The sequence below is a fragment of the Notolepis coatsorum genome, assembly GCF_963971535.1.
Source record: "Notolepis coatsorum genome assembly, chromosome: 3".
NCBI lineage: Eukaryota > Metazoa > Chordata > Actinopteri > Aulopiformes > Paralepididae > Notolepis > Notolepis coatsorum.
In genome coordinates, this window is record NC_140167.1 from 80138808 (window position 1) to 80166742 (window position 27935).

General features: G+C 46.9%; 1 protein-coding gene across 1 annotated transcript in view; it reads right to left on the reverse strand.

Annotated features, from left to right (window-relative positions):
* bcar3 (BCAR3 adaptor protein, NSP family member) overlaps positions 1–27935 on the reverse strand; it is a 143737-nt gene that overhangs the window by 87582 nt on the left and 28220 nt on the right. The window contains exon 2 of the mRNA XM_084311259.1: positions 26–141. Within this exon, the coding sequence (XP_084167385.1) occupies positions 26–133 (108 nt within the window). The 5' untranslated portion in view covers positions 134–141. The remainder of the gene's footprint in view (positions 1–25; positions 142–27935) is intronic.

Sequence of the window (27935 nt, forward strand, 5' to 3'; positions counted from 1 at the left end):
AGGTGAGGAGGTCCATGGAGGAGGCCAGTGGGGTCTGGCGCCTCCTGGAGGAGGGGGAGGGGCTGGCAGGCTGGGCATGGTGGTGGGAATGGAGAGACCTGGGAAGACTGGCGAAACGCCCCTCTGTCATCATCCTCAACTCTGGAGAGAGAGAGAGAGAGAGAGAGAGAGAGAGAGAGAGAGAGAGAGAGAGAGAGAGAGAGAGAGAGAGAGAGAGAGAGACAGAGAGACAGAGAGACAGAGAGACAGAGAGAGACAGAGAGAGTCCAAGTATAATTATTTGGGTCCAAATATGAACAAGGTGGGAGAAAATCTCCCCCAGCCCCACAAACCACTGCTCCAACATTACAAACCACTGCTCCAACATCACAAACCACTGCTCCAACATTACAAACCACTGCTCCAACATCACAAACCACTGCTCCAACATCACAAACCACTGCTCCAACATCACAGACCACTGCTCCAACATCACAAACCACTGCTCCAACATCACAAACCACTGCTCCACATCACAAACCACTGCTCCAACATCACAAACCACTGCTCCAACATTACAAACCACTGCTCCAACATCACAAACCACTGCTCCAACATTACAAACCACTGCTCCAACATCACAAACCACTGCTCCAACATCACAAACCACTGCTCCAACATCACAAACCACTGCTCCAACATCACAAACCACTGCTCCAACATCACAAACCACTGCTCCAACATCACAAACCACTGCTCCAACATTACAAACCACTGCTCCAACATCACAAACCACTGCTCCAACATCACAAACCACTGCTCCAACATCACAAACCACTGCTCCAACATCACAAACCACTGCTCCAACATCACAAACCACTGCTCCAACATCACAAACCACTGCTCCAACATTACAAACCACTGCTCCAACATCACAAACCACTGCTCCAACATTACAAACCACTGCTCCAACATTACAAACCACTGCTCCAACATCACAAACCACTGCTCCAACATTACAAACCACTGCTCCAACATTACAAACCACTGCTCCAACATTACAAACCACTGCTCCAACATCACAAACCACTGCTCCAACATTACAAACCACTGCTCAACGAACAATAAACACTATGCAACAACCAGCAAATGCACACAGCACACACACCCACACACACACACTCACTTTAAACAAACAACACACTGCAGCACCCACTCTCCACACTTTAGATCACCTAAACACACTTTATATTTATTGGTAAAGGATTTGCACTACAACTCGTACACCTTACTGTAAATTGTACCTAAATTGTACCTCATCCCATTTCTGCTTTGCACTATATAGTATTGTATATTAGTACACTGCATAGTATATTGTATATTGTATGGTAACTCAGTTACTTCTATTCTACATCGAACATTGTACATATGTCTATACTGAACACTGTGACCTCTACTTTTACTTCTATTTTACATGCTATACTATTTTATTTCATACTTATCTTGTCTAGCACAGTCTCTGGAGCGTAACAGTAAGAAGCATTTTGTATAAAAGTATTCTGTACTTCTGTATGACAACTATTAAAGAAACTTGAAACTTGAAACTCCAACATTACAAACCACTGCTCCAACATTACAAACCACTGCTCCAACAAACTATCATTACACATGGGCAAAACAGAGTCCATTCTCTTCGGGTCAAATAACAAACTCAGCAAGACCGACGGCTTCTCAGTTACAGTGGGTGACAATATTGTCACAAGGAAAGACGAAATTACCTACCTGGGTTCCATCCTAGAGGCAAATCTTTCCTGTGACAAAATGGCATCCAATGTAATAAAAAAGTCAACAAACGAACTAGATTCTTGTACCGGATCTCCTCTCTGGTAAACAAGAATACCCTGAAGACTCTGGCAGGAGCACTCATTCAAGGGTACTACGACTATGCATGCACCTCATGGTACCAAAGCACCTCAAAGGCGCTTAAAACAAGATTACAAACATCACAAAACAAACTGGTCAGACTACTACTTGACCTTACCCCCAGAACCCACCTCACCCCTGCCCACTTTGACAACCTAGGATGGCTTAGAGTAGACGACAGAGTACAGCAACTTGCAATGGGCCTGGTCTACAAGATACACTATACGACTAAGGTACCCATGTACATGTCAAAATACTTCCCAAAGGTCAGTGAATACCACGATCACAACACCAGAGGGAGCTCCACAAATCATGTTAAACCCAGATTCGGCTCAAACAACGCCCTACCCAAAGCTGTAAAGGAATGTGAATCGCTACCCACATTCAAAACCGCTCTTAAAGAGCACCTACGGGAGGCTGCAATTCGAAACTGGCCACCGTAAATCCCCAAAACCCCCACCACCTCCTAATAGACAGTCTCCTCCCCACCGCATGTATATATTCCCAGGCTCCCCGCCGTATATTTCTCTCCCACCCACCCACCCCCTCCTAATGTACAGTCCCCTCCCCATCATGTATATACTCTGTCAGGATCTAGGGGTAACAGTACTGTATATTTGAATACCGTTTATATGTCACAAATGTATCAGTACTAAATACCTATATGTCCCTATGCCATAAATGTCATGTATGTTGTGTATGTCATAAATGTCTATATGAATTGAAAATGGGGGACCCTGATGTAAACAAGACAAACGTCTTTCTCAGGTCTGCATCCCCTTAACAATGGACCTGTCTCAAACCCTGCCCCTTTTCTTGATCCTCCAATCACAGCTGTCGCTTACCTCTGACTTCCTCGTACAAACAAAGTTTGTACGAGGAAGTCAGAGGTAAGCGACAGCTGTGATTGGAGGATCAAGAAAAGAGGGCAGGGTTTTGAGACAGGTCCATTGTGTGTATTGAGCCGTACTGTATTGTACCTATTCTGCAATCTGTTAAATAAAGTTTTCATTCATTCATTCATTCATTCATTCATTCATTCATTCATTCATTCATTCATTCATTCATTCATTCATTCATTCACAAACCACTGCTCTAACATTACAAACCACTGCTCCAACATCACAAACCACTGCTCCAACATCACAAACCACTGCTCCAACATTACAAACCACTGCTCCAACATCACAAACCACTGCTCTAACATTACAAACCACTGATCCAACATCACAAACCACTGCTCCAACATCACAAACCACTGCTCCAACATCACAAACCACTGCTCCAACATTACAAACCACTGCTCCAACATCACAAACCACTGCTCCAACATTACAAACCACTGCTCCAACATCACAAACCACTGCTCTAACATTACAAACCACTGCTCCAACATCACAAACCACTGCTCCAACATTACAAACAACCCATCTAACCTGGACAGCAGATGAACACATGGGACTCAGATGCAGAACATGTTTTGGGATCTCGGTGCTCCAGGTGCCTATCGGTCGTGATTGACCCGTGCACCATCCTCCACTGAAGGCCAGCCACCCACCTCTCCAGCGGAGGCTTGTCCTCCAGCACCCTCTCAGGGAGGACCCTGGACCAGAGAACTCAGTCCACCTCCACTCCCTCCCTCATCAACCTCTCAGGGAGGACCCTGGACCAGAGAACTCAGTCCACCTCCACTCCCTCCCTCATCAATCAAGTTCAAGTTCTTTAATAGTTGTCATACAGAAGTACAGAATACTTTCATACAAAATGCTTCTTACTGTTACGCTCCAGAGACTGTGCTAGACAAGATAGTATCAAATAACATAATAACATAATATAGCATGAATTTAGAAGAAGAAAATGAGGTCACAGTGTTCGGTATAGACATATGTACAATGTTCTGAGTTACCATATAATATACAATACACAATACTATGCAGTGTACTAATGTACAGTACTATCTAGTGCAAAGCAGAAATGGGATGAGGTACAATTTTAGGTACAATTTACAGTAAGGTGTACGAGTTGTAGTGCAATCTTTCATCCATAAATATAAAGTGTGGGGAGTGGGTGCTACAGTGTGTTTGTTTAAAGTGGGTGTGTGCTATAAAGTGTGTGGAGTGGGTGCTACAGTGTGTTTGTTTAAAGTGAGTGTGTGCGTGTGGATGTGTGTGCTATGTGTGTTTGGTGGTTGTTGTTGTGTAGTGTTCATTCATTGTTCGTTTAGCAGCCTGATGGCCTGGGGATATCAATCAGGGACATTGAATCCTTGTGTTAGTAATTACAGCTCCATGAAATGATGTAGATGAAATAACAGCAATACCTTGTCTCATAGGGCTTGCTACCTTATAATTTCATTGAGTTGTTAAAAACAACAACAGGATTCAATGTCCCATACAACATCACTGGTGGCCATATTCCAACTAATTTACTCTCATTTACTGTCAAACCAAATGTACAGTATGTGTGCAAAACTGTTTTGAGTTTTTGCATTGGTTTTTGGTGAAGTGTCCCTTTAATGTAATTCTGTGGGGACTTTAAAGAGGTCAGTAGTTTAACAGTGTGTTGCCATAAAAACACCATGACATAATAACATGACAACATCATAACATGACACCATCAACAGTCTCTTTTTAGAAGACTGGTGACTCTATGCTTATTATGTCAGATGACCTCACTCTGCCGCGATGGAGTTACATAACCATGACAACCTCAACAAGAGGGCAGGGTCTTATTGTTGTGCCAACAGCTGAGGTGTCAGATATCAACACTCCTACCCAGAGAGATGGAAGACAAGGACAACAAGCATGTCCATGGAGACGAGGATGAACGCAACATAAAGGTGTGTGTACTTTTATGATAACTACATCTCTGCATCTATGCACCCAACTCAATGCTGCATTTTCTTTCAAACTAATTTGATTGTGGATGTCCAGGTTTGGTACAAATGGTTGCTCTCTTGGGCAGAGCTGTTTCAGAGGCTGTGATGTACAGGCGTATACAATAATCATGCCTGATACAATATATACAGTACTCAGTCAGTCACTCAGAATTAAACCTGCATACACCTTCAGACACCTTCACACCATCAGAAACCTTCACACACCTTCACACTAGAGGTCCGATGGAGTCCGACACCAGGGACAGATTGGGGTCGGGCTCGGGCCGATTCTTTTATGCATAGATAGGGTGCTGGTAGGGCTCGGGCTCCTTTTATTAGTCTCGCTTCATTTTACACACATGCGAGTCGTGCGCGCACACACAAGCGCGGCGTCACGTCACGTAGCGTTTCGATCAAAGCAACAAGCTAGACCGTTGTCGCATGTCGGAGATGGAGAAGCATTGTAGCATTTGTGTGTGTAACGTAGGTAGCGTGTGTGTGCATGTGTGTGTGTGTGATGTCTGTCATCACATCATAATATTGGCCTCGGGCTTAAGTCGGGCTAGGGCAGAATAATTGCTTAACTTTTCGGGCTAGGGTAGGGCTGGGCATGAATGCTACAGGCTTGGGCCGGGCTGGGGCCGAGATTTCAGGCCCTTGCAGACCTCTACTTCACACACCTTCACATACCATCAGATACCTTCACACACCTTCACCATCAGACACCTTCACATACCATCAGACACCTTCACATACCATCAGACACCTTCACACACCTTCAAACACCTTCACACACCTTCACACACCTTCAAACACCTTCACACACCATCAAACACCTTCACACACCTTCAAACACCTTCACACACCTTCACACACCTTCAAACACCTTCACACACCATCAAACACCTTCACACACCATCAAACACCTTCACACACCTTCACACACCTTCAGACACCTTCACACACGTTCACACACCTTCACACACCATCACACACCATCACACACCTTCACACACCATCACACACCATCAAACACCTTCACACACCTTCACACACCTTCAGACACCTTCACATACCATCAGACACCATCACACACCATCAAACACCTTAGAAACCTTCAAGAGATGGATAAACTGTGGATAGATTGTATTTATTTTATCAAAGAAAACCTCTCTTAGATCCTTATATATCTCACAGTGTAGGAAGGGCTTTGTAGTGGTAGGAGTGCGGGTCACTTGATTGAAGGTGTGTATACAATTAGATTTTTGATTTGATTCTCGTTTAGTTAGGATGTCTATTTGCTCCCCTGTCTGCAGTTTTTTAACCGCTGTCTCTGTCTCTGAGTGAATTTATCAATATAGACATTCTACCTCATACTGGACATGAACACCAACCAGTCCCGTGGAACAGCTTCATACCGCCTTCTGTCTGGCCTGCAGCACTGAACCTTACCTGCTCTGCCCTGACCAATTCTGAGTGGTTTCTCCTGCCCCCCGGGGCATATGGCCCTGAGCCATCATCTTGTATCTCATCCTGTTTACATACGCTTGCAGTAGTTCTTAGTTCGATCTATTACTTAATTTCACAATTGTCTTTATACTTTGATTCTACTGTCACCATGTATGTGTCGTGTCACTTCACACTGTAACAAATACGTGAGTCCTCTGCTGTGGTTGTGAGTATCTTTATTTTAATTTTTTTTATCCACTTTTTCTCCCATTTTCTATATTTTCTCCCATCCCAATTTTGTAACATCCAATTCAACCCTCCCCTGTCACGAACGCTGTTTCTTGCCTCCCACAAGCCGGCTGCAATGTGGACAAAGTCATACATAGCACAAGTCCCCTCCGGTACTTGAGGTAACAGCAGTCGCATCTTTTCACCTGCGCAGCTCGATCTCTCAGTGGCGAGGAATAACGCGTGGGAGGCTCACGCTGCCCCCGACACTTCCTGATTCTACTGCGCAGGCGCACCAACCGACCTGTAGGAGTCGCTGTCCACAACGCCCGATCCCCACCCATAAGTTTCCCACCCCCTAATACGGCCAATGTGTATTAGTACGGACGACCAGCTAAACTGAAAGCAAATGTGGAGCGCTGGGCTCGAACTGACGAGCCCAGCGTCTCCAGCATTTCGTGGCGAGTGCCTTGCCCACTACGCCACGTAGCCGCCCATGGTTGTGAGTATCTTTATTAGCTTCTCCGTAGCTACATTACACAGGTGTTCTTCCTTGCCTCTCTCGTACACTACTCGACCCCCGAGTACGGTGGCCTGTACACTGTGTCGTATAACGCACACACGTTAACATAACACCACAGTATGCATGCTCACTACATCTATTTATTGCTCCAACTAACGCCCTCTACACACATGGGAACTCTCTAACCCGTCCCCATCTCCCCATCTCTCGGAGTGTTGACCAAGTGTTGGTGGTTGTCTCGGGGTGTTGGCCAAGATTGCAGTGACTGTTCTACCCCCACATTGGTTATGTGCACCACAGAGGCCATGGATCAGCTTCATACCGTCTTCTGTCCGACCTACAACGTCTAAGCCACAGGCATGCCTGTGGTTTAGACATTGAGTTCATTGCTGGGTGAAGTACTTCTATTCTATTCACATAATATGCTTACTACATATATCTATTCTATTCACATATATGCTTACCACATGTATCTATTGCTATGTCCGCCCATCACAATCAAGCAAACTGTCTAACGCCTGTCCCCGTGTCTCCCTGTGAGTGGCTGTCTCGTGGTCATGACCGGAGTGGTGGACGTCCCGTGATGGTGACCGGGAGGATGCGACCCTCTCTACGCCGCCCCCATACCGCAAATGGATCCGCCATCAGCTCTATTTTCAATCTTTGTTCTTATGTACCACAGTTGCTATTGCATGTACTTATTTGTGTTTCATTACATGTCATGTCTGGGAGTGTTGCATTTATTTTATTTATTTATTTTACATTCTATTTTGGATTTCCTGGTGTTTCTGTCTTTGTTTTTTTTTATTTATTGTGATGTTTCTTCTTGACTTGTTTAAAGAAGACGTGTCCGGCCCATGGGGACATTAACGTGTGTTGTCGGGCCTTACAAATACATTTGATTTGATTTAGAAACATAAAACAAGTTTAAAAAAACAAAAAGGTAAAGCCCTGCCCCTTCCTTACAATATTTTACATTATAATATAATGAAATAAAAATTTAATAAAAATGAAATGGAAAGAATATAACAAATAATGAATAATAAAATAAAAGTACAGTTTTTATATATACAAATATCCAAATGAGAAAGATATATTAGGCAGTCACATTACTGCTCAAGCTTTTTTTCCATTGCATTTTTTATTGAATACTTTATTTTGACACAATCACAATCACAAACATTTGAAAAAGACAATAACAGTGTCACCACGCTGGTCAAAAATGGATAAAACACAATAAAGCATTGGCTTGTTTCCATTGTGGTCCATACATGGAACATAAAAAGGCACAAAAACACAAATGGACATGTACACGAGACAGGACACCCTAAAAATAAGTACAATAACACCTAACCTGAAAATTCATACAGTCAGTCAACTAATGTTAAAAGAAAATTTTAATTTTTTTTTAAATAAAATAAAAAAATCTGCAAACCCTTAAAAGCAACTCATGATAAAAAGAGATAAAAACCAAGTTATGATAAAAGAGATAAAAACCATATTAAGACCAATTTGAGTTGCTGCTGAGCCATGTTTTTAGGGCGGATTTAAATCCGAGAGGGGAGTTCAGGAGTTTTATGAATGTTGGCAGGGCATTCCACATTACAGTAGCCGAGTAAAAAAAATGCATCTTTCCCCATGCATGTCCTGACTCTCGGCGGGACCAGGTCCGTGGGGCTCCCTCTTGTGGCGTGTTTGTGGACATCTCCTACTTTATTAAAATAATTTACTAGGTACTTGAGGACCGTTTCTTTCAGTACTTTAAAAACTAGTAGCATTTTAAGCTGGTGTACCCTTTCCTCAACCCTAAGCCATCCCAGACTGCTAAAGTGGGCTGGCGTTAGGTGAGTCCTAAAGTGAAGGTTGTGCAGGAGTCTCACTAGTTTGGGAGGTCAGGAGCGTTGTCTTAATTTGTTTGGATATGTTGCTGTACCATGAGAGAGCTCCTCTCTCTTATATGTGTCCATAGGTGATACGTGATAAGTGAAATTGGTTGATATTATTGCTTAATTCTATACTCACATCCAGACCATTCCAAAGTGACCCCACAAATTGCAATGCACAAGATTTGATGGCTCACTTTTGAATTTGAATTAGAATGTATTTTGTGAGTTCTGAGATTTGTGTCTCCTTGGACTTTAGTCTTTAGGTTTACTTTCAGAGACCATGTCGGGCAGAACTGGTGGAGGATGTCTAGGTTCTGTTGTAGACCCTCTTTAGTGGCTGACAGCAGAACTCAGTTTTTTTGTGTACATAAATGTAATAAAATCATATGCATTTCCTCCAACACCACTTTCCAGAGGCTTGAAGAAGAGACCTTTGTGCCAAATTGAATCAAACGCTTTTTCAAAGTCGACAAAATCTCTCTCTCTCTCTCTCTCTCTCTCTCTCTCTCTCTCTCTCTCTCTCTCTCTCTCTCTCTCTCTCTCTCTCTCTCTCTCTCTCAATTTCAATTCAAATCAAAGGGGCTTTATTGACATGGGAAACATACGTTTACATTGCCAAAGCCAAACAAAACAAAGCAAAACAATTAAACAGATATCTGAAGAAATCAGTACAGTACAGAAGGATTTTTTTGTATGATTGACAGTCTTTATGGTGGTTGTATTCTGTTGGATGTCCTTTTCTTGTCACAGCGGCTCACAAATCTTGTATTTCTCCCAGTAGGTATGGGAGTTTTGTTTTGAGTTATTTGCCATGTTTTCAAAGTCTATTTGGGTGTTTGCAATCTGTGCTCTCTCTCTCTCTCTCTCTCTCTCTCTCTCTCTCTCTCTCTCTCTCTCTCTCTCTCTCTCTCTCTCTCTCTCTCTCTCTCTCTCTCCTCTCCACATTAGTTATCTTCATTGTTCCTCCATCTCTCCATAACAAAAGCCCTCATCCCCCTCATCTCCCTCTACATCTGTCCACGAGTCACATCACCCTGCAACACACACACACACACACACACACACACACACACACACACACACACACACACACACACACACACACACACACACACACACACACACACACACACACACACACACACACACACACACACACACACACACACACACACACACACACACACACACACACACACACACACACACACACACACACACACACACACACACACACACACACACACACACACAATGATGTGGTGGAAGGGAGAAACGTCAACAGCAGAAAGAAGTCTAAACATTGTGATGGTGTCTCATTATCAACCAGCAGTAATAATCTCTGTGTCTCTGTGTCCCTCCCTGTGTGTCTCTGTGTGTATCTGTGTGTATCTGTCTCTGTCTCTCTCTGTCTGTATCTGTGTGTGTCTCCGTGTGAGTCTCTGTGTATCTCTGTGTGTGGGTATCTGTGTGTGTGTCTCTGTGTGTGTGTGTCTCTGTTTGTCTCTGTGTGTATCTTTGTGTGTCTCTCTGTGTCTCTCTGTGTGTCTTTGTGTGTCCTTGTGTGTCTCTGTGTGTATTTGTGTGTCTCTGTGTGTCTTTGTGTATCTCTGTGTGTCTCTGTGTGTCTCTCTGTGTGTCTCTGTGTGTCTCTGTGTGTGTGTCTCTGTGTGTCTCTGTGTGTGTATCTGTGTCTCTGTGGGTGTATCTGTGTGTGTCTCTGTGTGTCTGTCTTTGTGTGTGTCTCTGTGTCTGTCTTTCTTTGTGTCTCTGTGTGTCTATGTGTGTGTCTCTGTCTCTCTCTCTCTTTCTGTTCCTCTTTATCTATCTCTGTCTGTCTGTCTGTCTGTCTCTCTCTTTCCTTTCCTCTCTGTCTCCCTCTCTGTCTGTCTCTCTCTCGTTATGTTCCTCTCTTTCTCTCCGTCACTCTCATTCTGTTCCTCTCTGTCTCTCTCTCTTTCCCCTCTCTCTCTCTATCTCTCTCTCTCTCTCTCTTTCCTTTCCTCTCTGTCTCCCTCTCTCCGTCTGTCTCTCTCTCGTTATGTTCCTCTCTGTCTCTCTTGTTCTGTTCCTCTCTGTCTCTGTCTCTCTCTTTCCCCTCTCTCTCTCTCTCTCTCTCACACACACACACACACACACACACACACACACACACACACACACACACACACACACACACACACACACACACACACACACACACACACACACACACACACACACACACACACACACACACACACACACACACACACACACACACACACACACAGACCCTGTAATCTCTCAGTCTATTGTTCTGTCAGATGGCTTGAATCTCAGTTCAGTCAACATGCATCCTAGTGCTGAGCCCGAACGTTCGGACCTTCGTTAGTTACGTCGGCGTTCAAATCTTAATTAATGGGTTTGAACTAGGGATGCCCCGATCACGTTTTTTGCCCCCGATACCGATCACTGATCGTCTATGAGCCATATCGGCCGATACCGATCGATATATATTATTTTTTTATTTCTTTTTATAAAAAATATATATTCTATAATCATACTTGTAGTTGTATTATCTGCGAGACATCGCCACCACGCAACAAGTCAAAATGCTCGCTATCTGCAAACAGCTCCACTGTCTGTGTGTACTCGAGTAGCCTCCAGCTACGGCCAGGATTCTCCGGTGCTGCAGCTGGACCCTATTGGTATAAATCACATTCAGCATGCCCTCAGCTCGAATACGCATCGAATCAATGTTATAAGACATTGATATCAGGAGCTATCTGTAGCTACTGCTAGCCGGCTAGATAACGTTAAGACAACGCCTCAGTGAACTATTTAGTTTAGAGCTACCGAGTCAACGGAGGTAACTTATCATGCACTTGACTATTGCTTGAGCATTTGTTGATATCAGCAGCTATCAGTAGCTAGCCAGCTAGATAACGTTAGACAATGCCTCATGTATTAAACTAAAAGTGAATAGTTGACTGGGTCATTTAGTTTAAACAGTAACGTTAGCTCGGTAGGTAGCCAACGTTAGCTCACGTCGCATGCACTAGAGCAGACCGTTGCCGGAGGCAGCTGGAGCCTCTTGTTTACATGGGTGCGGGAGGGGCAGGGGGAGGAGGAGGGGCCGTACGCTGCAAGCAGCTCTGTGTGTCTGAGAGAGAAGTCAGCAGTGAGATCTCCGCTAAGAATTGGATCATGTTTTTCGATCGGTTTTGACGATCGGCGAAAATAAAGCATTATCACAGATCACCAATCTCATATTTATACTGAATATCGGCCGATACCGATCGCTGGCCGATCGATCAGGGCATCCCTAGTTTGAACCTCTGCTTTATTATTATTATTATTATTATTATTATTATTATTATTATTATTATTATTATTATTATTATTATTATTATTATTATTATTATTATTATTATATATTCTTTTACATTTATTTTACACAAAAAATATATATCCGAATATGAGAATGAGAAGAATATCACAGTACTATGTTATAATTTGAAAGTCACACGTGAACACAGGACAACAACAGTCTAGTCATACATTATCAGGAAATGAATCAATCATGCAAAAAAGAGAGTTGAGTGACTCACATTCACCCGTCTTATTTCATAATACAACGTATCCAAATGGACGTTTGGATTAAACCAAGTGTATGCAGTGATGCAGAACTTTCCCAGCGGAACACAAGTTACTTAACGTTACACAGGTATGTTATGCACGTTAATTAAACTATGCAGAGTGCAACCCTTTAGCTTGCTAACGTTAAGATAGCAGGAGCCGTCGGCCAACAAAGATGTTGTTTCAACAAATGTATTCACTAAATGGATTACCATCCAAATGATATGGAAGCCTCCCGTGACCAGTAACTAGGTAGTACTACTTTTAATAACCGCAGCAATATGCGCATATGCTACGTTATGCATAAATGTGCGTTATGTGCCTAAAGTCAAGACTCGACAGTACTGAACCCGAAAAATTCTTTAGGAGCAAATTGTTTGCATGATTACAAACAAAGGTTCGAACGTCCGTTCGAAAAACCCTGGCAAAGTTCGAAGCCCAAAAACAGGCTTCGGGGACAGCTCTAATACATCCACCCTAAAACTAAATGTACGCACGCACGCACACACACGCACACGCACACGCACACACACACACACACAGAGACACACACACACTTCAAAAGTGGGTCATAAGATTGATGATTGATAGGGATTATGCATGTATGAGTCTATACATTGTTTTACATGATAATTCTACTCATTCTACCTTTAAAAACTAGAATGTGTGCTCGTTGGAGCACATATGTCCGCGGCATGCTATAGTTTGTAATAAACATGTCCTCCCAATGAATGAAGGACGTATGGCATCATGTACACATATGTTTTATGTCGTCTCTTGTGGCTTTTTCAGGATGTGTGTGAGTCACAAATGCTTTCATGCAGTTTGTGGTTTTCTTTGAGATTGATGTGCTTTTAGCAACACAACGCTAGTGTTAACGTTAGGTAGTCCACAATTCATAACCGAAACTGTCTGACTGCCCAACCAGAAGTCTGCAAATCATGTTATGATTTCTCAAAACACAACCGAGTAACACAAGCTGGTTACTGGAAATGAGAGGCACGCTGGTGGCTGAGGCTCATTCATGTCACAAACTGAACTCCCCACTCCCAAAAACGTTCAAAATGATAATCGTTGCCGTTGTTGTCGCCCCCTAGTGGTAAAAAGGTGAACCATAAACTCTCCACAGAAGGACTACATGAAGGTCAATGGAGAACGCTGGAAATTAATTCCCCAAAAAGACTTCCCGTTGCCTGATGTGAAACATATTCCCACACGCTCATTCTCGTGCCTCTGTAACGTTTCGCCCCAAAGCACAGGCTGACCAGCCCTATAGTTTGTGAGATATTGCACAGAATTACATGCACACACACACACACACACACACACACACACACACACACACACACACACACACACACACACACACACACACACACACACACACACACACACACACACACACACACACACACACACACACACACAATTATTGTAATCCACCAATTATGTTCTACACAGAGAGAGAGAGAGAGAGAGAGAGACTCACAGAGAGATATAGAGAGGAAGGGAGGAAGAGAGAGACAAAGAGAGAGAGGCAGAGAGAGACAGAGAGACATAAAGAGAGAGGAAGAGAGAGAGAGCATTGGGTTTGAGATTGTAGCCCACCCGCTGCGTTGTTTAATGTGTAGGCTGGCTAACCATTATGCATGGTTGTGTGAGTGTGTGTGACATATTAATCACGAGTTCACAAGTTATTAAATCCCTCAGCAGTAGCTGTCACTCGATTGCTCTCTCTATCCCTTTCTCTCTGTCTCTATATCTCTCTCCCTCTCTCTCTCCCCCCCCTCTCTCTCTCTGTGTGTGTCTCTCTATCGCTGTCTCTCTCTCTGCCTCTCTCTCTCTCTGGCCTACGCACTGAACAACGCAGCGTGACACTGCGTTCTCTGTCTCTCAACCACACACACACCATCACCAGCTGTTTGTGTGTGTGTGTGTGTGTGTGTGTGTGTGTGTGTGGCCTTGTTCCCACTAACCCTGCAGACATCAGATGTGATGCTGACAGCGTCTAACAAAGCAGAGTTTCATGTGTTTTTGATTTGATCTTTATGTATCTCGAACAACCATAAACACACAAATGTGTAATAACAAAAAATAACAAACTAAATAAAAAATTAAATAAAATACAAATAAAATAAAATATATCTTCCTAGACATGGAAGCTATAATCAACATAGCTCAAGACAAATGGTTTTGTTCGAGAAGGGACAGAAAGAAGCAAAGCTTATCTGGTCCTGCCCCATCCTTACAATATCATATGAATGTGTAATAATAAGTTATTTATCAATATCAAAATTTTTTATACCTATCCACTGTTACGTTCTGGACACCGACCTCGGTCGGTGACCACCCACATTCCTGGCATATGTCACTGGGCTTGTCACCTGTCATTTCCCTGTCAATTAGTGCTGTCACTTAGGGGTGGTTCCTGATTGGCTGTCACGGGGGTGTGTGTGGTATGTTGGTATTTGGTCTCTATTTAACATACCTCTCTTCTGCTTGTCCATTGTCAGGTCTTCACTAATTGCGTTCGGGGATAACGCGGACGGTTCTACTGTGGACCTCCAATAAGCTCCCTTTTACCTTATCTTACACTTGTGCTTTTAGCACTTGTTCTCTCTTAGAATTTACTCTGTGTTCTTACTATTAAAGTCGAACCTGTTCAAGAGTAAACACTCTCTGTCTCTGTGATTGCCTTCAACCATTGGAATTCACCTACCTGCATTCTGACAGAAGACCTGACCATCAGAATTCCATGGAGGCCATCATGGAGATGCTCCGGACGCAGGGAGCAGCCCAGACACGGATGGAGGAACATCAGCAGCTGGTCAGCGCCGAGTTAATCCGACTCAATGGGGTCGTCGGATCATCCCAAGCGGTGGCGCAGTCGGCGTTGGCCACAGCTCGACAAGCCCAAGAAGGAGTGGCTGGTGTGCAGTCGGCGGCGGGGGAAGCAGCGCTCCACGCAGAGGAAAGTCGGGGGGGGTTCGGGGTCCAGGAGCGGTCCCGCGAACCACATCTGCAGGCGCCCGCTCGCTATGACGGATCACCGGATGGTTGTCGGGAATTCATCACCCAGTGTCTACTCGTTTTCCGGCTGCAACCACGATCATTTCCATCGGAGACAGCGCAGGTAGCGTATATTATCACACTGCTCACCGGCGAAGCTCTCTCCTGGTCTACGGCGGAATTAGAGGCAGGGGCGATAATCTGCGACAGTCTGGACGCCTTTACCCGGGAATTGAGAAGAGTATTCGATACTTCCCGGGTACTCTCGATCTTCGAGGCTGGTGGTCGTCTTCTCGACTGCCGGCAGGGCCTCCGCACAGTCACAGCTTATGCTATCAAGTTTCGGATCTTGGCTCGGGAGACAGCTTGGGCGGAGAACGTCTGCGTGGTTCTGTTCGTCAGGGGACTCTCAGCGCGGATGCGAGATGCTCTCTCCGCGCGTGAGATCCCCGAGCAGCTGGAAGTGCTGATCAACACCACCATCAAGATGGATAATCGGCACCGGGAGAGGGAGAAGGAGCATGTCAACAACACCCAGCCCCAGGTATGTTTTCCTTCTTCTCCTGGTGTTGATAATTCCATGCATTACACGAGTGGGCCACTGGGTGATGAATCCATGCAGCTTGGAGCGCTGTCGCTCTCGGACGACGAGCGGCAGCGCTTCATCAAAGAGCGACGCTGCTTCCGGTGCGGCCGCACCGGTCACCGCTTCGGCAGCTGTCGGGTCCAGGCTGTATCGGCTCGGCGCCAATCGGGGATGGAAGGTGCGCCGTCGGGCCTCGAGAGGGCGCCAGCAGGTGGGCTCATTCCTGCCAAAACCACGGATTCTCGCAAATTTTTTGAGGTGGCGATCAACTGTGGGGGTGACATTAGGGGAACTAAGGCTCTCATTGACTCAGGGGCGGCGGGCAATTTTATTCACGTGGGACTGGTGAAGGAGTGGGGAACCCCGGTGGAGGACTTAGGGGTTCCCTTACCAGTCTATGCCCTGGACGGTCGGCCCCTGGGCAGTGGGAGCGTCACCCAGCGCACAGTTCCCTTACACATCCGGGTGGAGGGTGGGGAGTGGGAATGGGTTACTTTTTTTGTCATCTTTTCCCCCTATTCTGTCATGGTGTTGGGTCATCCCTGGTTGTCGTCATGTGTTCGTGTCATTAATTGGAGCACGGGCGAACTCTCAACGGCGGCCGACGTCAAGTCGATCGTCAGCGGGAGTTTGCCCAAACCCTTGTCTCCCCCCCCCTCTTCTTTTTTGTCTCCTCCCTCTTTCTCCAGGATGGTGGGGAGCGTGGCAGATTCTGATCTACCCTCTAATCCCGATTTAATAGGGGTGCCTGAGATCTATTGGGACCTGGCGGACGTTTTTAGCAAGACGCGTGCTAAAGCACTTCCGCCTCATAGATCATACGACTGTCCCATTAATCTTCTACCCGGTACCTCCCCGCCTCGCGGGCGAATGTTCTCTCTCTCACGCCCCGAAACCTTGGCCATGAACACCTACATAGAGGAGGCATTGCTTGCGGGGCACATACGCCCTTCCACTTCCCCTGCCGGCGCTGGCTTCTTTTTTGTTGATAAAAAGGATGGGGATCAGCGCCCATGCATTGATTATAGGGGATTGAATGACGTTTCCATCAAGAACCGATATCCTTTACCCCTCATGGACACGGCCTTTGAGTGCTTACAGGGGGCACAGGTCTTTTCTAAACTTGACTTACGTAATGCATACAACCTGGTCAGGATTAGAGAGGGAGACGAGTGGAAGACTGCATTTAACACACCCAATGGGCACTATGAGTATTTGGTCATGCCCTTTGGTTTGGCTAATGCTCCGGCAGTCTTCCAAGCCCTGGTTAACGACGTGCTGCGAGACTTGATTGGGGTGTCGGTGTTTGTCTACTTAGATGATATCCTGATTTTTTCTCGCGATATGGTGCAACACCAAATGCACGTTCGGGAGGTGCTAGACCGTCTCCTCAAGCATCAACTATTCGTTAAGGCTGAGAAGTGTGTGTTTCACACGGACACCGTGTCCTTCCTGGGCTTTGTGTTGACGAAGGGCGATCTGCGCATGGATCCAGCCAAGGTGAGTGCAGTTTTGGACTGGCCACGGCCTTCGTCGCTCAAGGGGTTACAACGTTTTTTGGGCTTTGCAAATTTTTACAGGCGCTTTATTCGCAATTTTAGCGCCTTAGCCAATCCTTTAACAGCTCTCACTAAGGCCTCTCTCCCTGGCTTTGAATGGTCGCCTAGGGCTGAGTCGGCCTTCTGCGATCTTAAACGTCGTTTTACATCCGCTCCTGTATTGATCCGCCATGACGCGGAGGTTCCGTTCATTGTGGAGGTGGATGCCTCTGACGTCGCGGTGGGGGGGGGTGCTCTCTCAGAGATGCTTAAAGGATGGGAAAGTGCACCCGTGTGCTTTTTTTTCTCGCCGTCTGTCACCAGCCAAGCGTAATTACGACGTGGGTAATCGGGAGTTATTGGCGATCAAATTGGCACTGGAGGAGTGGAGACATTGGTTGGAGGGGGCGGCACATCCTTTCATTATTTGGACTGACCATAAGAACTTGGCTTACATCCAAGGGGCTAAACGCCTTAACGCTCGCCAGGCCGCCTGTTCCTTAATGATAAGCAAGCAGTGCAAGAATGCGGAAGCATTCTACCGTAGTGACGTGCGGTAATGCGCCTTTCATTTTCCGCCGCCCAGCGCCCAGGTGCGTGCACCGGCGGCGGCGTGCTCGCTCAGGTGCGTGCGTGCGCCGGCGTGCTCGCGCGAGGTGCCCGCGCATGCGCATGAGATCCCGCCTTGGTTCGACACGAGCGGAGCTCAATATATATAAGTCACCGCCCCTTATTCAGTATCGAGAAATAGCTCAATTGGCAACACTGCATGGCTGTGGATCCTACAGCTCGTTTGCTGGCGAGTTCGAATCCCATAAAATATATTTTTTTTAACGTGATTTTTTTTTAACGTGTATTCTTTCGCCGGTTAAGGTTAGGCATGGTTAAGGTTAAGGTTAAGGTTAGGCATTGTTTCGGAGTTGGTTAAGGTTAGAACGGTTAAGTTTAGGCGCTGTTAAGGAGCTGGTTAAGGTTAGAGTTTGTCAAAGAGAATGGCAATATTCTTTCTATGGTTAAGGTTAGGCATGGTTAAGGTTAAGGTTAAGGTTAGGCATTGTTTCGGAGTTGGTTAAGGTTAGAACGGTTAAGTTTAGGCGCTGTTAAGGAGCTGGTTAAGGTTAGAGTTTGTCAAAGAGAATGGCAATATTCTTTCTATGGTTAAGGTTAGGCATGGTTAAGGTTAAGGTTAAGGTTAGGCATTGTTTCGGAGTTGGTTAAGGTTAGAACGGTTAAGTTTAGGCGCTGTTAAGGAGCTGGTTAAGGTTAGAGTTTGTCAAAGAGAATGGCAATAGACAGCCTATTTCCGCGCGACAGCTCCCAAAGCGGGCCTGAAAAGAAAGGCGCTTTACCGTAGTGGCGTGCGGTGACGAATGCTTCCGCATTTTTGCACTGCTTGCTTATCATTAAGGTAGACGCCGCCAGGCCAGGTGGACGTTGTTCTTCACACGATTTCGATATACCATCTCCTATAGACCCGGCTCCAAGAATATCAAACCTGACGCGTTGTCGCGCCAGTTTGATCTTCCTGGGCGGGAGGAGCAGCCCCATCCCATTATTCCACCGGCCTTGATTTTGGCACCCGTGTCTTGGGGCATAGAGAAGGTGGTAAGGTCGGCGCTAACGCGGGAGCCCGATCCTGGTGGGGGTCCTCCGGGACGGTCGTATGTTCCCAAGGTGGCGCGCTCGCGCTTGCTACAGTGGGCACATGCGTCATCCCTCACCAGCCACCCAGGGGCAACCAGGACCCTGGAATTTATCCGTAGGAGGTTCTGGTGGCCGACAGTGGAGGGGGATACGCGTTCCTTTGTGGCGGCCTGTCCGGTGTGCGCACGTAGTAAGACCTCTCGACGGGCACCGGCGGGTCTCCTCCGACCACTTCCTATTCCTAAACGACCCTGGTCACACATATCTCTGGACTTTATTTCTGGTCTTCCCCTTTCGGACGGATTCACCACCATTTTGGTGGTGGTGGATCGGTTCTCTAAGGCGGCTCACTTTGTCCCTCTCCCCAAGCTTCCTTCGGCCCGGGAGACTGCTGATTTAATTATACAGCATGTCTTTCGGGTCCACGGGCTGCCAGTAGATATCGTGTCGGACCGGGGTCCTCAGTTCGCCTCCAGGTTCTGGAAGGCGTTTGCCGCCGGCCTCGGCGCCTCTGTCAGTCTGTCGTCTGGGTTCCATCCACAGTCGAACGGGCAGACGGAGAGGGTCAACCAGGATTTGGAGGGGGTCTTGAGGTGTTACGTTGCCGGTAGTCCGGCAACGTGGAGTAGGAGGTTGGCTTGGGCTGAGTACGCGCATAATACCCTTCTCTCCTCTTCTACCGGTATGTCTCCCTTTCAGTGCCAGTATGGTTTTCAACCTCCTCTGTTTCCCGAGCAGGAGCAGGAGGCGGAGGTGCCCTCGGCCCAGGCACATGTGGCTCGCTGTCGCAGGACGTGGAAACAGGTTCGGAAGGCGCTACAGAAGGTTTCGGTTAGTACCCAACGGCAGGCTAACCGTAAGCGTCGTCCGGCTCCAGTTTACCGTCCAGGGCAGCGGGTTTGGCTTTCCACCCGGGATCTCCCTCTCCGGGTGGAATCCAAGAAGCTGGCTCCTCGCTTTATAGGACCATTTAAAGTGATTCATCGGGTTAATCCAGTGGCTTACAAGCTACGACTTCCGAGCTCTATGAGGGTTCATCCGACGTTTCATGTGTCCCTGTTGAAGCCATTCCTCTCATCGCCCTTGGCCCCGCCACTGCCTGTGGTTCCTCCGCCCCGGTTTATTGGCGGTCAACCCATTTACACGGTGCGGAGGATACTGGGTTGTAGGCGGAGGGGTAGGGGGTTTCAGTTCTTGGTGGATTGGGAGGGGTACGGGATAGAAGAGCGTTCTTGGGTGCCTCAAAGGGATATTTTAGATCCCAGCCTGATCGTTGATTTCCGGCGGCTGAATCCCGAGGCTCCTAGGTGAACGTCTGGTGCCGTTCGTCGGGGGAGGGTACTGTTACGTTCTGGACACCGACCTCGGTCGGTGACCACCCACATTCCTGGCATATGTCACTGGGCTTGTCACCTGTCATTTCCCTGTCAATTAGTGCTGTCACTTAGGGGTGGTTCCTGATTGGCTGTCACGGGGGTGTGTGTGGTATGTTGGTATTTGGTCTCTATTTAACATACCTCTCTTCTGCTTGTCCATTGTCAGGTCTTCACTAATTGCGTTCGGGGATAACGCGGACGGTTCTACTGTGGACCTCCAATAAGCTCCCTTTTACCTTATCTTACACTTGTGCTTTTAGCACTTGTTCTCTCTTAGAATTTACTCTGTGTTCTTACTATTAAAGTCGAACCTGTTCAAGAGTAAACACTCTCTGTCTCTGTGATTGCCTTCAACCATTGGAATTCACCTACCTGCATTCTGACAATCCACTACAGCAAAAGATAAATAAATAATTACAAAAATACTAGTTCACGTTATTTTTAAGCTCCTCTAACTTATACTTGTCCAAGAATTCCTGTTTATATCTGCATTTATACATTTCAATAGTATTACTTGTTTATGATGAATTGAAAATGGGGGACCCTGATGTAAACAAGACGAAAGTCTTTCTCTGGTCTGCATCCCCTTAACAATTATTTATTTTTTATTTATCTTTTCCCCCCTCCTTTTTCCTCCGATTTTCTCCCATCCCAATGTTAGTCGTTATGCCAATTCCCAATCCCCTTCCTGGTCGCTGCGCACTTACCCCCCACAGTCGGTCTGGGAGAGTGGAGGGTATCACATGCTTCCTCCGACACACGTCTAGCCAATCAACCGCTTCTTTTCACCTGGCAGCGCGGACTCTCACTGAGAGGGTGTAACGTGTGGAAGGATCACACTACCCCCCTTAGATCCTATCCTCGCTGAGCAGGCGCCCGGACCGAACTGTAGGAGTCGCTGTTTACAACGACCCGGACCCACCCCGCCAGCTTTCCCACCCTCTAATACTGCCAATTGTATTAGTGTGAATGGCCAGCCAAGCTGGTGACACGCCGGGAGCTGGATTCGAACAGGTGAATCCAGCGTCTCCGGCGTTGGTGACGAACGCAATCTCCGCTACGCCACCTGACTGCCTGTCCCCTTAACAATTGTATGTATTGAGCTGTACTGTACTGTACCCATTCTGCAATCTGTTAATAAAGTTTTCAATCAATCAATCAATGTATTGCTACATCAAGGCCATTCCAAATGGATACCCCACAAACTGAGATGCACTTGCGTTTGAGAGTTGTACGGACAATAGATTGTTGAATCTGAATGGAGCCTGGGGGGTCCCTATACCCTCATGTCAACCACTCAGTCAACCCTCGTGTCAACCACTCAGTCAACCCTCCTGTCAACCACTCAGTCAACCCTCATGCCAACCACTCAGTCAACCCTCGTGTCAACCACTCAGTCAACCCTCATGACAACCACTCAGTCAACCCTCATGACAACCACTCAGTCAACCCTCATGACAACCACTCAGTCAACCCTCATGACAACCACTCAGTCAACCCTCATGACAACTGGAACCTGGAACCTGCATCCTAGGTCCACATTCTGTGTCCATGTGTCTTGGATGGGGATGTGGTAGAGATTGATGTGTGTGTGTTTTGGGGGGACTGGCTGTTCCGGGGGGGTTCACAGGCCTTCAAGCAGCATTGTACTATTGTACTTATTTTATGCCTATTCTTATGTCTGCACGTTTACGTTGCACTACTTTTATTGTATTCTATACCTATTCTTATGTCTGCAATTTATGCATTGTTTTTTATTCTGTCAATTGTGTGCTGATTTCATGTTCATTTATACAAATTGCTGTGTGAAAAGTGCTATATAGATAATTATTAATATTTATTATTATTCCCAGCGCTCCACATTGCTTTCAGTTTAGCTGGTCGTCCGCACTAATACACATTGGCAGTATTAGGGGGAGGGAAACTGATGGGTGGGGATCGGGCGTTGTGGACAGCGACTCCTACAGGTCGGTTGGTGCGCCTGCGCAGTAGAATTAGGAAGCGACGGGGGCGGGGCCCCTCCAAAGCCCAGACCCCCGACGCTGAAAGATCGAGCCGCGCAGGTGGAAAGATGCGACTGCTGTTACCTCGAGTATCGGAGGGGACTCGTGCTCGAAAATTGGGATGGGAGAAAAATAGAAAATGGGAGAAAAAGTGGATAAAAAAAAATTATCATTATTATATTGTACAATATCTCGACGACATTGAAAATGGGGGTGACCTCAATTGTCTTTTCGAGAATAAATAAAGGTTTGATGATTAATCTGGATCTGACTGGAACCTGCATCCTACGTCCACATTAATCTACACATCTGCAGATTTGCACTATGCTCCTTCCCAGGGCCATATTCCAGATTCCATTCCATTACTTGAATTACTTGACCACCTACATTCCTGATATAGTTTTTTGGGGGGGTTAATTACTTATATCTTTGTATTAAGTTCTTTTAGCAAAGTAACTAAATCTAAATCAAATTTATTTTTGTTATTATCATTTCTCCTCACACCCTGCCTGGCTACCTCACACCCTGCCTGGCTACCTCACACACTGCCTGGCTACCTCACACCCTGCCTGGCTACCTCACACCCTACCTGGCTACCTCACTTCTGCCTGGCTACCTCACACCCTGCCTGGCTACCTCACACCCTGCCTGGCTACCTCACACCATGCCTGGCTACCTCACACCCTGCCTGGCTACCTCACACCCTGCCTTGCTACCTCACACCATGCCTGGCTACCTCACACCCTGCCTGGCTACCTCACACCCTGCCTGGCTACCTCACACCCTACCTGGCTACCTCATACCCTGCCTGGCTACCTGGCTACCTCACACCCTGCCTGGCTACCCCACACCCTACCTGGCTACCTCACTTCTGCCTGGCTACCTGGCTACCTCACACCCTGCCTGACTACCTCACACCCTGCCTGGCTACCTCACACCCTGCCTGGCTACCTCACACCATACCTGGCTACCTCACACCCTGCCTGGCTACCTCACACCCTGCCTCACTACCTCACACCCTGCCTGGCTACCTCACACCCTGCCTGGCTACCTGGCTACCTGGCTACCTCACACCCTGCCTCACTACCTCACACCCTGCCTGGCTACCTCACACCCTGCCTGGCTACCTGGCTACCTCACACCCTGCCTGGCTACCTCACACCCTGCCTCACTACCTCACACCCTACCTGGCTACCTCACACCCTGCCTGGCTACCTCACACCCTGCCTGGCTACCTGGCTACCTCACACCCTGCCTGGCTACCTGGCTACCTGGCTACCTCACACCCTGCCTGGCTACCTGGCTACCTCACACCCTGCCTGGCTACCTGGCTACCTCACACCCTGTCTGGCTACCTGGCTACCTCACACCCTGCCTGGCTACCTGGCTACCTCACACCCTGCCTGGCTACCTGGCTACCTCACACCCTGCCTGGCTACCTGGCTACCTCACACCCTGCCTCACTACCTCACACCCTGCCTGGCTACCTCACACCCTGCCTGGCTACCTGGCTACCTCACACCCTGCCTCACTACCTCACACCCTACCTGGCTACCTCACACCCTGCCTCACTACCTCACACCCTACCTGGCTACCTCACACCCTGCCTGGCTACCCCACACCCTGCCTGGCTACCTCACACCCTACCTGGCTACCTCACACCCTGCCTGGCTACCTGGGGGAGGGGGGGGGGGGCAGATGTAGCCCCACATCACTCCTCTGCCAGTAGCAGGGTCTGTCAGGGTGATAAAGGGTCTCCAAGTCTCTTCTCTGAGATATATGGCCTCTTTCTGCCACTTGACAACATCTCTATTTTCTCTGTTTATGCTTTTGATGTGTGCATACTTACAATCTTCAGTCTGTTCCTGCTGCAAGCTGCTTCAGTTGCTCTTCATGCTGTAATTGATTATGATGTAATTGATTAATTATCAGAGTGACTGCAGCCACATTTATTTGTGTACACCAGCTGTCTGTATCTGTGTATTTTATTTTATTTCAAACCACTAATTCCAACTCGTGAGACACTGAGGTTACCCTCAGTTACAGCGATGACGAACTTACAAAATAAAGGCACAGTTTATCAGCAAAAGCATACAAATAGGCACAACAAAATAAGAATAAACAATAAAAATCAGCTACAGTTACAAGTCGACACACAGTGATCAAGAGACACCAACAAACAAGCTGGTGAGGAAGATAGCTCTATAGTTCAGAATGTGAATTTGGGATAAATAAATAATAATGGGTTTCTTTCTTTATTTTCGTTGTATTGTGCTTGTGCTGCATGATGACATACTGTACATAATCAAATGTCCAATCTAATTGTTGTATTCATCCAAATATTTTAAGCATTTCTTAGTAAGGTGACTAACCTCTCAAGCACTCATTGCTTTGTTCACTCACACTCATTGTCATGTTATTCACTAGGCAGTGTCCTGAAATAACTTCATCTATCAGTAGTGCCGAATTTCTCAATTCTTCGCTTGAAATAATTAATCAAAATGTCCAATCTAACAAGTTTAGTTTGCTCATAATAGCCTACTGCTGAATAACATGGACAAATAAATTATAAATTATTTTGTGCAGACCGTGCATGGTGCAGAATCTTTAGACCGAAGTTAGGCACTGTGCCAGTGTGAATGTTGTATTTAATGTTAAGAGTTAGCTAAGAGAATAGAACCCACATTATCATATTCTATATATATATCATATACCAGGGGTCACCAACACAGCACCAGGAATCCCCCAAGGACCACATGAGTCGCCCGCTGCAAGCCTTGCGTTTCTAATTAAAGTTAGCCTCTTTCACGACTCCATCACCGCAAATCCGCCCCTCAATTAATATCGGGGGGCATAATCCCACGGGACAATGCATTGGGAACTTGTATCCCATGACGACATCTACCCCTGTGAATATTATTGCGCGCACGTGTGGGAGCTTGCGCAAAATCGGCAAGGTTTTTCCACGTCGCACCTCGACCTTTTCCTGACGTTTTCGCTGATGGAAGTGCATTGGGAAGTCGTGCCCCCGCCGAGATCTACCACTGGGAGAAATCTCGCGTCGATCCGTGCACAGACGTGCGCGTGGGAGCTCGCGCAAAATCACCCACATTTTTCCACATCGCTTATTTACCACCAGATCTCTAAAGACGTTAGGAGCGTCGCTTAACTGCACTGTGCAATTTGTGCCGGCCGTTGTGAATTGGGAGCGTTTTTGGACGAGGCTCATTTTTCATAGAAAAGGTGTGAGGTTTCTGTCCTTGCTCTCTCACTCGTTCTGTTCCTTTAACCACCCTCGCTTTGTTTTCATTCATTTTTCTGTCAATTGGTTCTATCCCCTCGTTCACACGTTTCTCCCCGTTGACGTCATCGGAGACGTCGCTGATTGGTTCTCTCACTTCCCCACGCTTTTCAATCACATTCCCCAGCTGTCACTGCTTTCTCCCCGTTGACGTCATCAGAGACGCCGCTGATTGGTTCTCTCACTTCCCCACGCTTTTCAATCAATCGATCCCTCATTATTTATACCCCGTTTTTCCCCACCCTAAGTTGTTGGATCGTCTTGTTTTGTCGCCTTGATTTGTCTCTGGATGTTTTCCCCGTTGCTGCTGCTGCTGCCTTTTTCTCTGTGCTGTTCTCCAGGAATTCCTAGAAGCCTTCGCTTGGATACCTGCTCCCGTGGCGCGCGCTCGCCTCCACTGTTGTTCCAGTTCCAATTACGCATCTCGTCTGGGTGAGTTATCTATTTGACTGTTCTTGACCTATTCCGTTTTTCGTGTGTAAACTTACACTGAAGACTACCACCTTTTTGTCAAACAGTCACTCACCCAGCCATTTTCTATTTTTGCCTATTCCTTTGTGGAATAATATTTTGGGATCTACCATCTCCCTCTGTGTGCTTGCTCACACCGAAGATATTATTTCACAATTAGACTGTGTGTTTACATGAAGATATCCACTGTGTGTTTACTCACACTGAAGATATTATTTCACAATTGGACTGTGTGTTTACATGAAGATATTCACTGTGTGTTTACATGAAGATATTCACTGTGTGTTTACATGAAGATATTCACTGGGACTGTGTTTGGATTTAGCTCACTGTGTTGTTAACACGAAGAGTTTCACTTGGGCTGTTTTTGGAATCGTGCTCTCTGTGTTGTTAACACGAAGAGATTCACTTGGGCTGTGTTTGGAACTGTGCTCACTGTGTTGTTAACACGAAGAATTGTACACCCTGTTCTCCTGCTCGTTTAAGACTGCTCTGTCACTGACTCGTTCCCTCACTCCCTCTCTCGGTCTCGCAACAACATCTGAGAACCCACCGAGAGGATTCTGCAGAGCGGTTCAGAAGTCAACACCTGCTTCCCAAGACAACCCTCACGGGAGAAGCTGCAGAGCAGCAGAACTTTGCCCCTTGATCATTGTACCTGTCTTGTTTGACCTGCTTTCCCTGTTTCTCTTATTCTTAGTACCAAATAAACAAGCCCTCGTATTTGGCAACTCTGAATCCTACTCTCTTGTGTCGTTGCGTTTGGGGTCGGTGTCAAACCATAACATTACGATCCAACCAATGACGACCCCAGCCGACACAGGGAGAGTAGTCACCTTGGGCATCGAGGGGGTGGTAAGGCGTGCCCTACGCTTCCATCGCGCTCCAGGCAATGTACCTGTTAACCGTCTCTTTGTCCCCAACTCAGTCCGGTCCCGAGTCCTCCAGTGGGGCCATACCAGCCGGTTCGCCTGCCACCCGGGCGTTCATCGCACGTTCTCCTTCCTGGCTCGTCGATTCTGGTGGCCCACCATGAGGAACGACGTCAAGGGGTTCGTACTGGCCTGCGCAGTCTGCGCCCGCAAGAGAGTCAGCACAGCAGCGGCAGTCCAGTTAGAGTCAGCCAAGGAACACGCCCTACAGCTGGATGCGGCTGCAGCTGCTGTACAGGGACTCCGAGAGCAGGTCCTGCTTATTCAAGGTTCAATGGCCGCTTTGGCGGGACAACAGTCCGACATTCTCGCTCAGCTTCACTCGCTGGGCGACACCGTTAATGCCTTTCACCTCTCACACCCTTCAGGAACATTCCCCGCAGCCCCAGCAGATCTCGCATCTCGGGAACCCCTTCTCTCCGTCCCACGGCTGTTCGACGGTAATCCCGAGGAGTGTGCCACATTCATCATGCAATGTGAGTTGGTTTTCCGTCATCAACCAAGCCGTTTTTCTGCTCGTGGGTCCCAAGTGGCTTATATAACCAACCTACTTTCAGGCCATGCTGCCCAGTGGGTCACTTCCTCCTG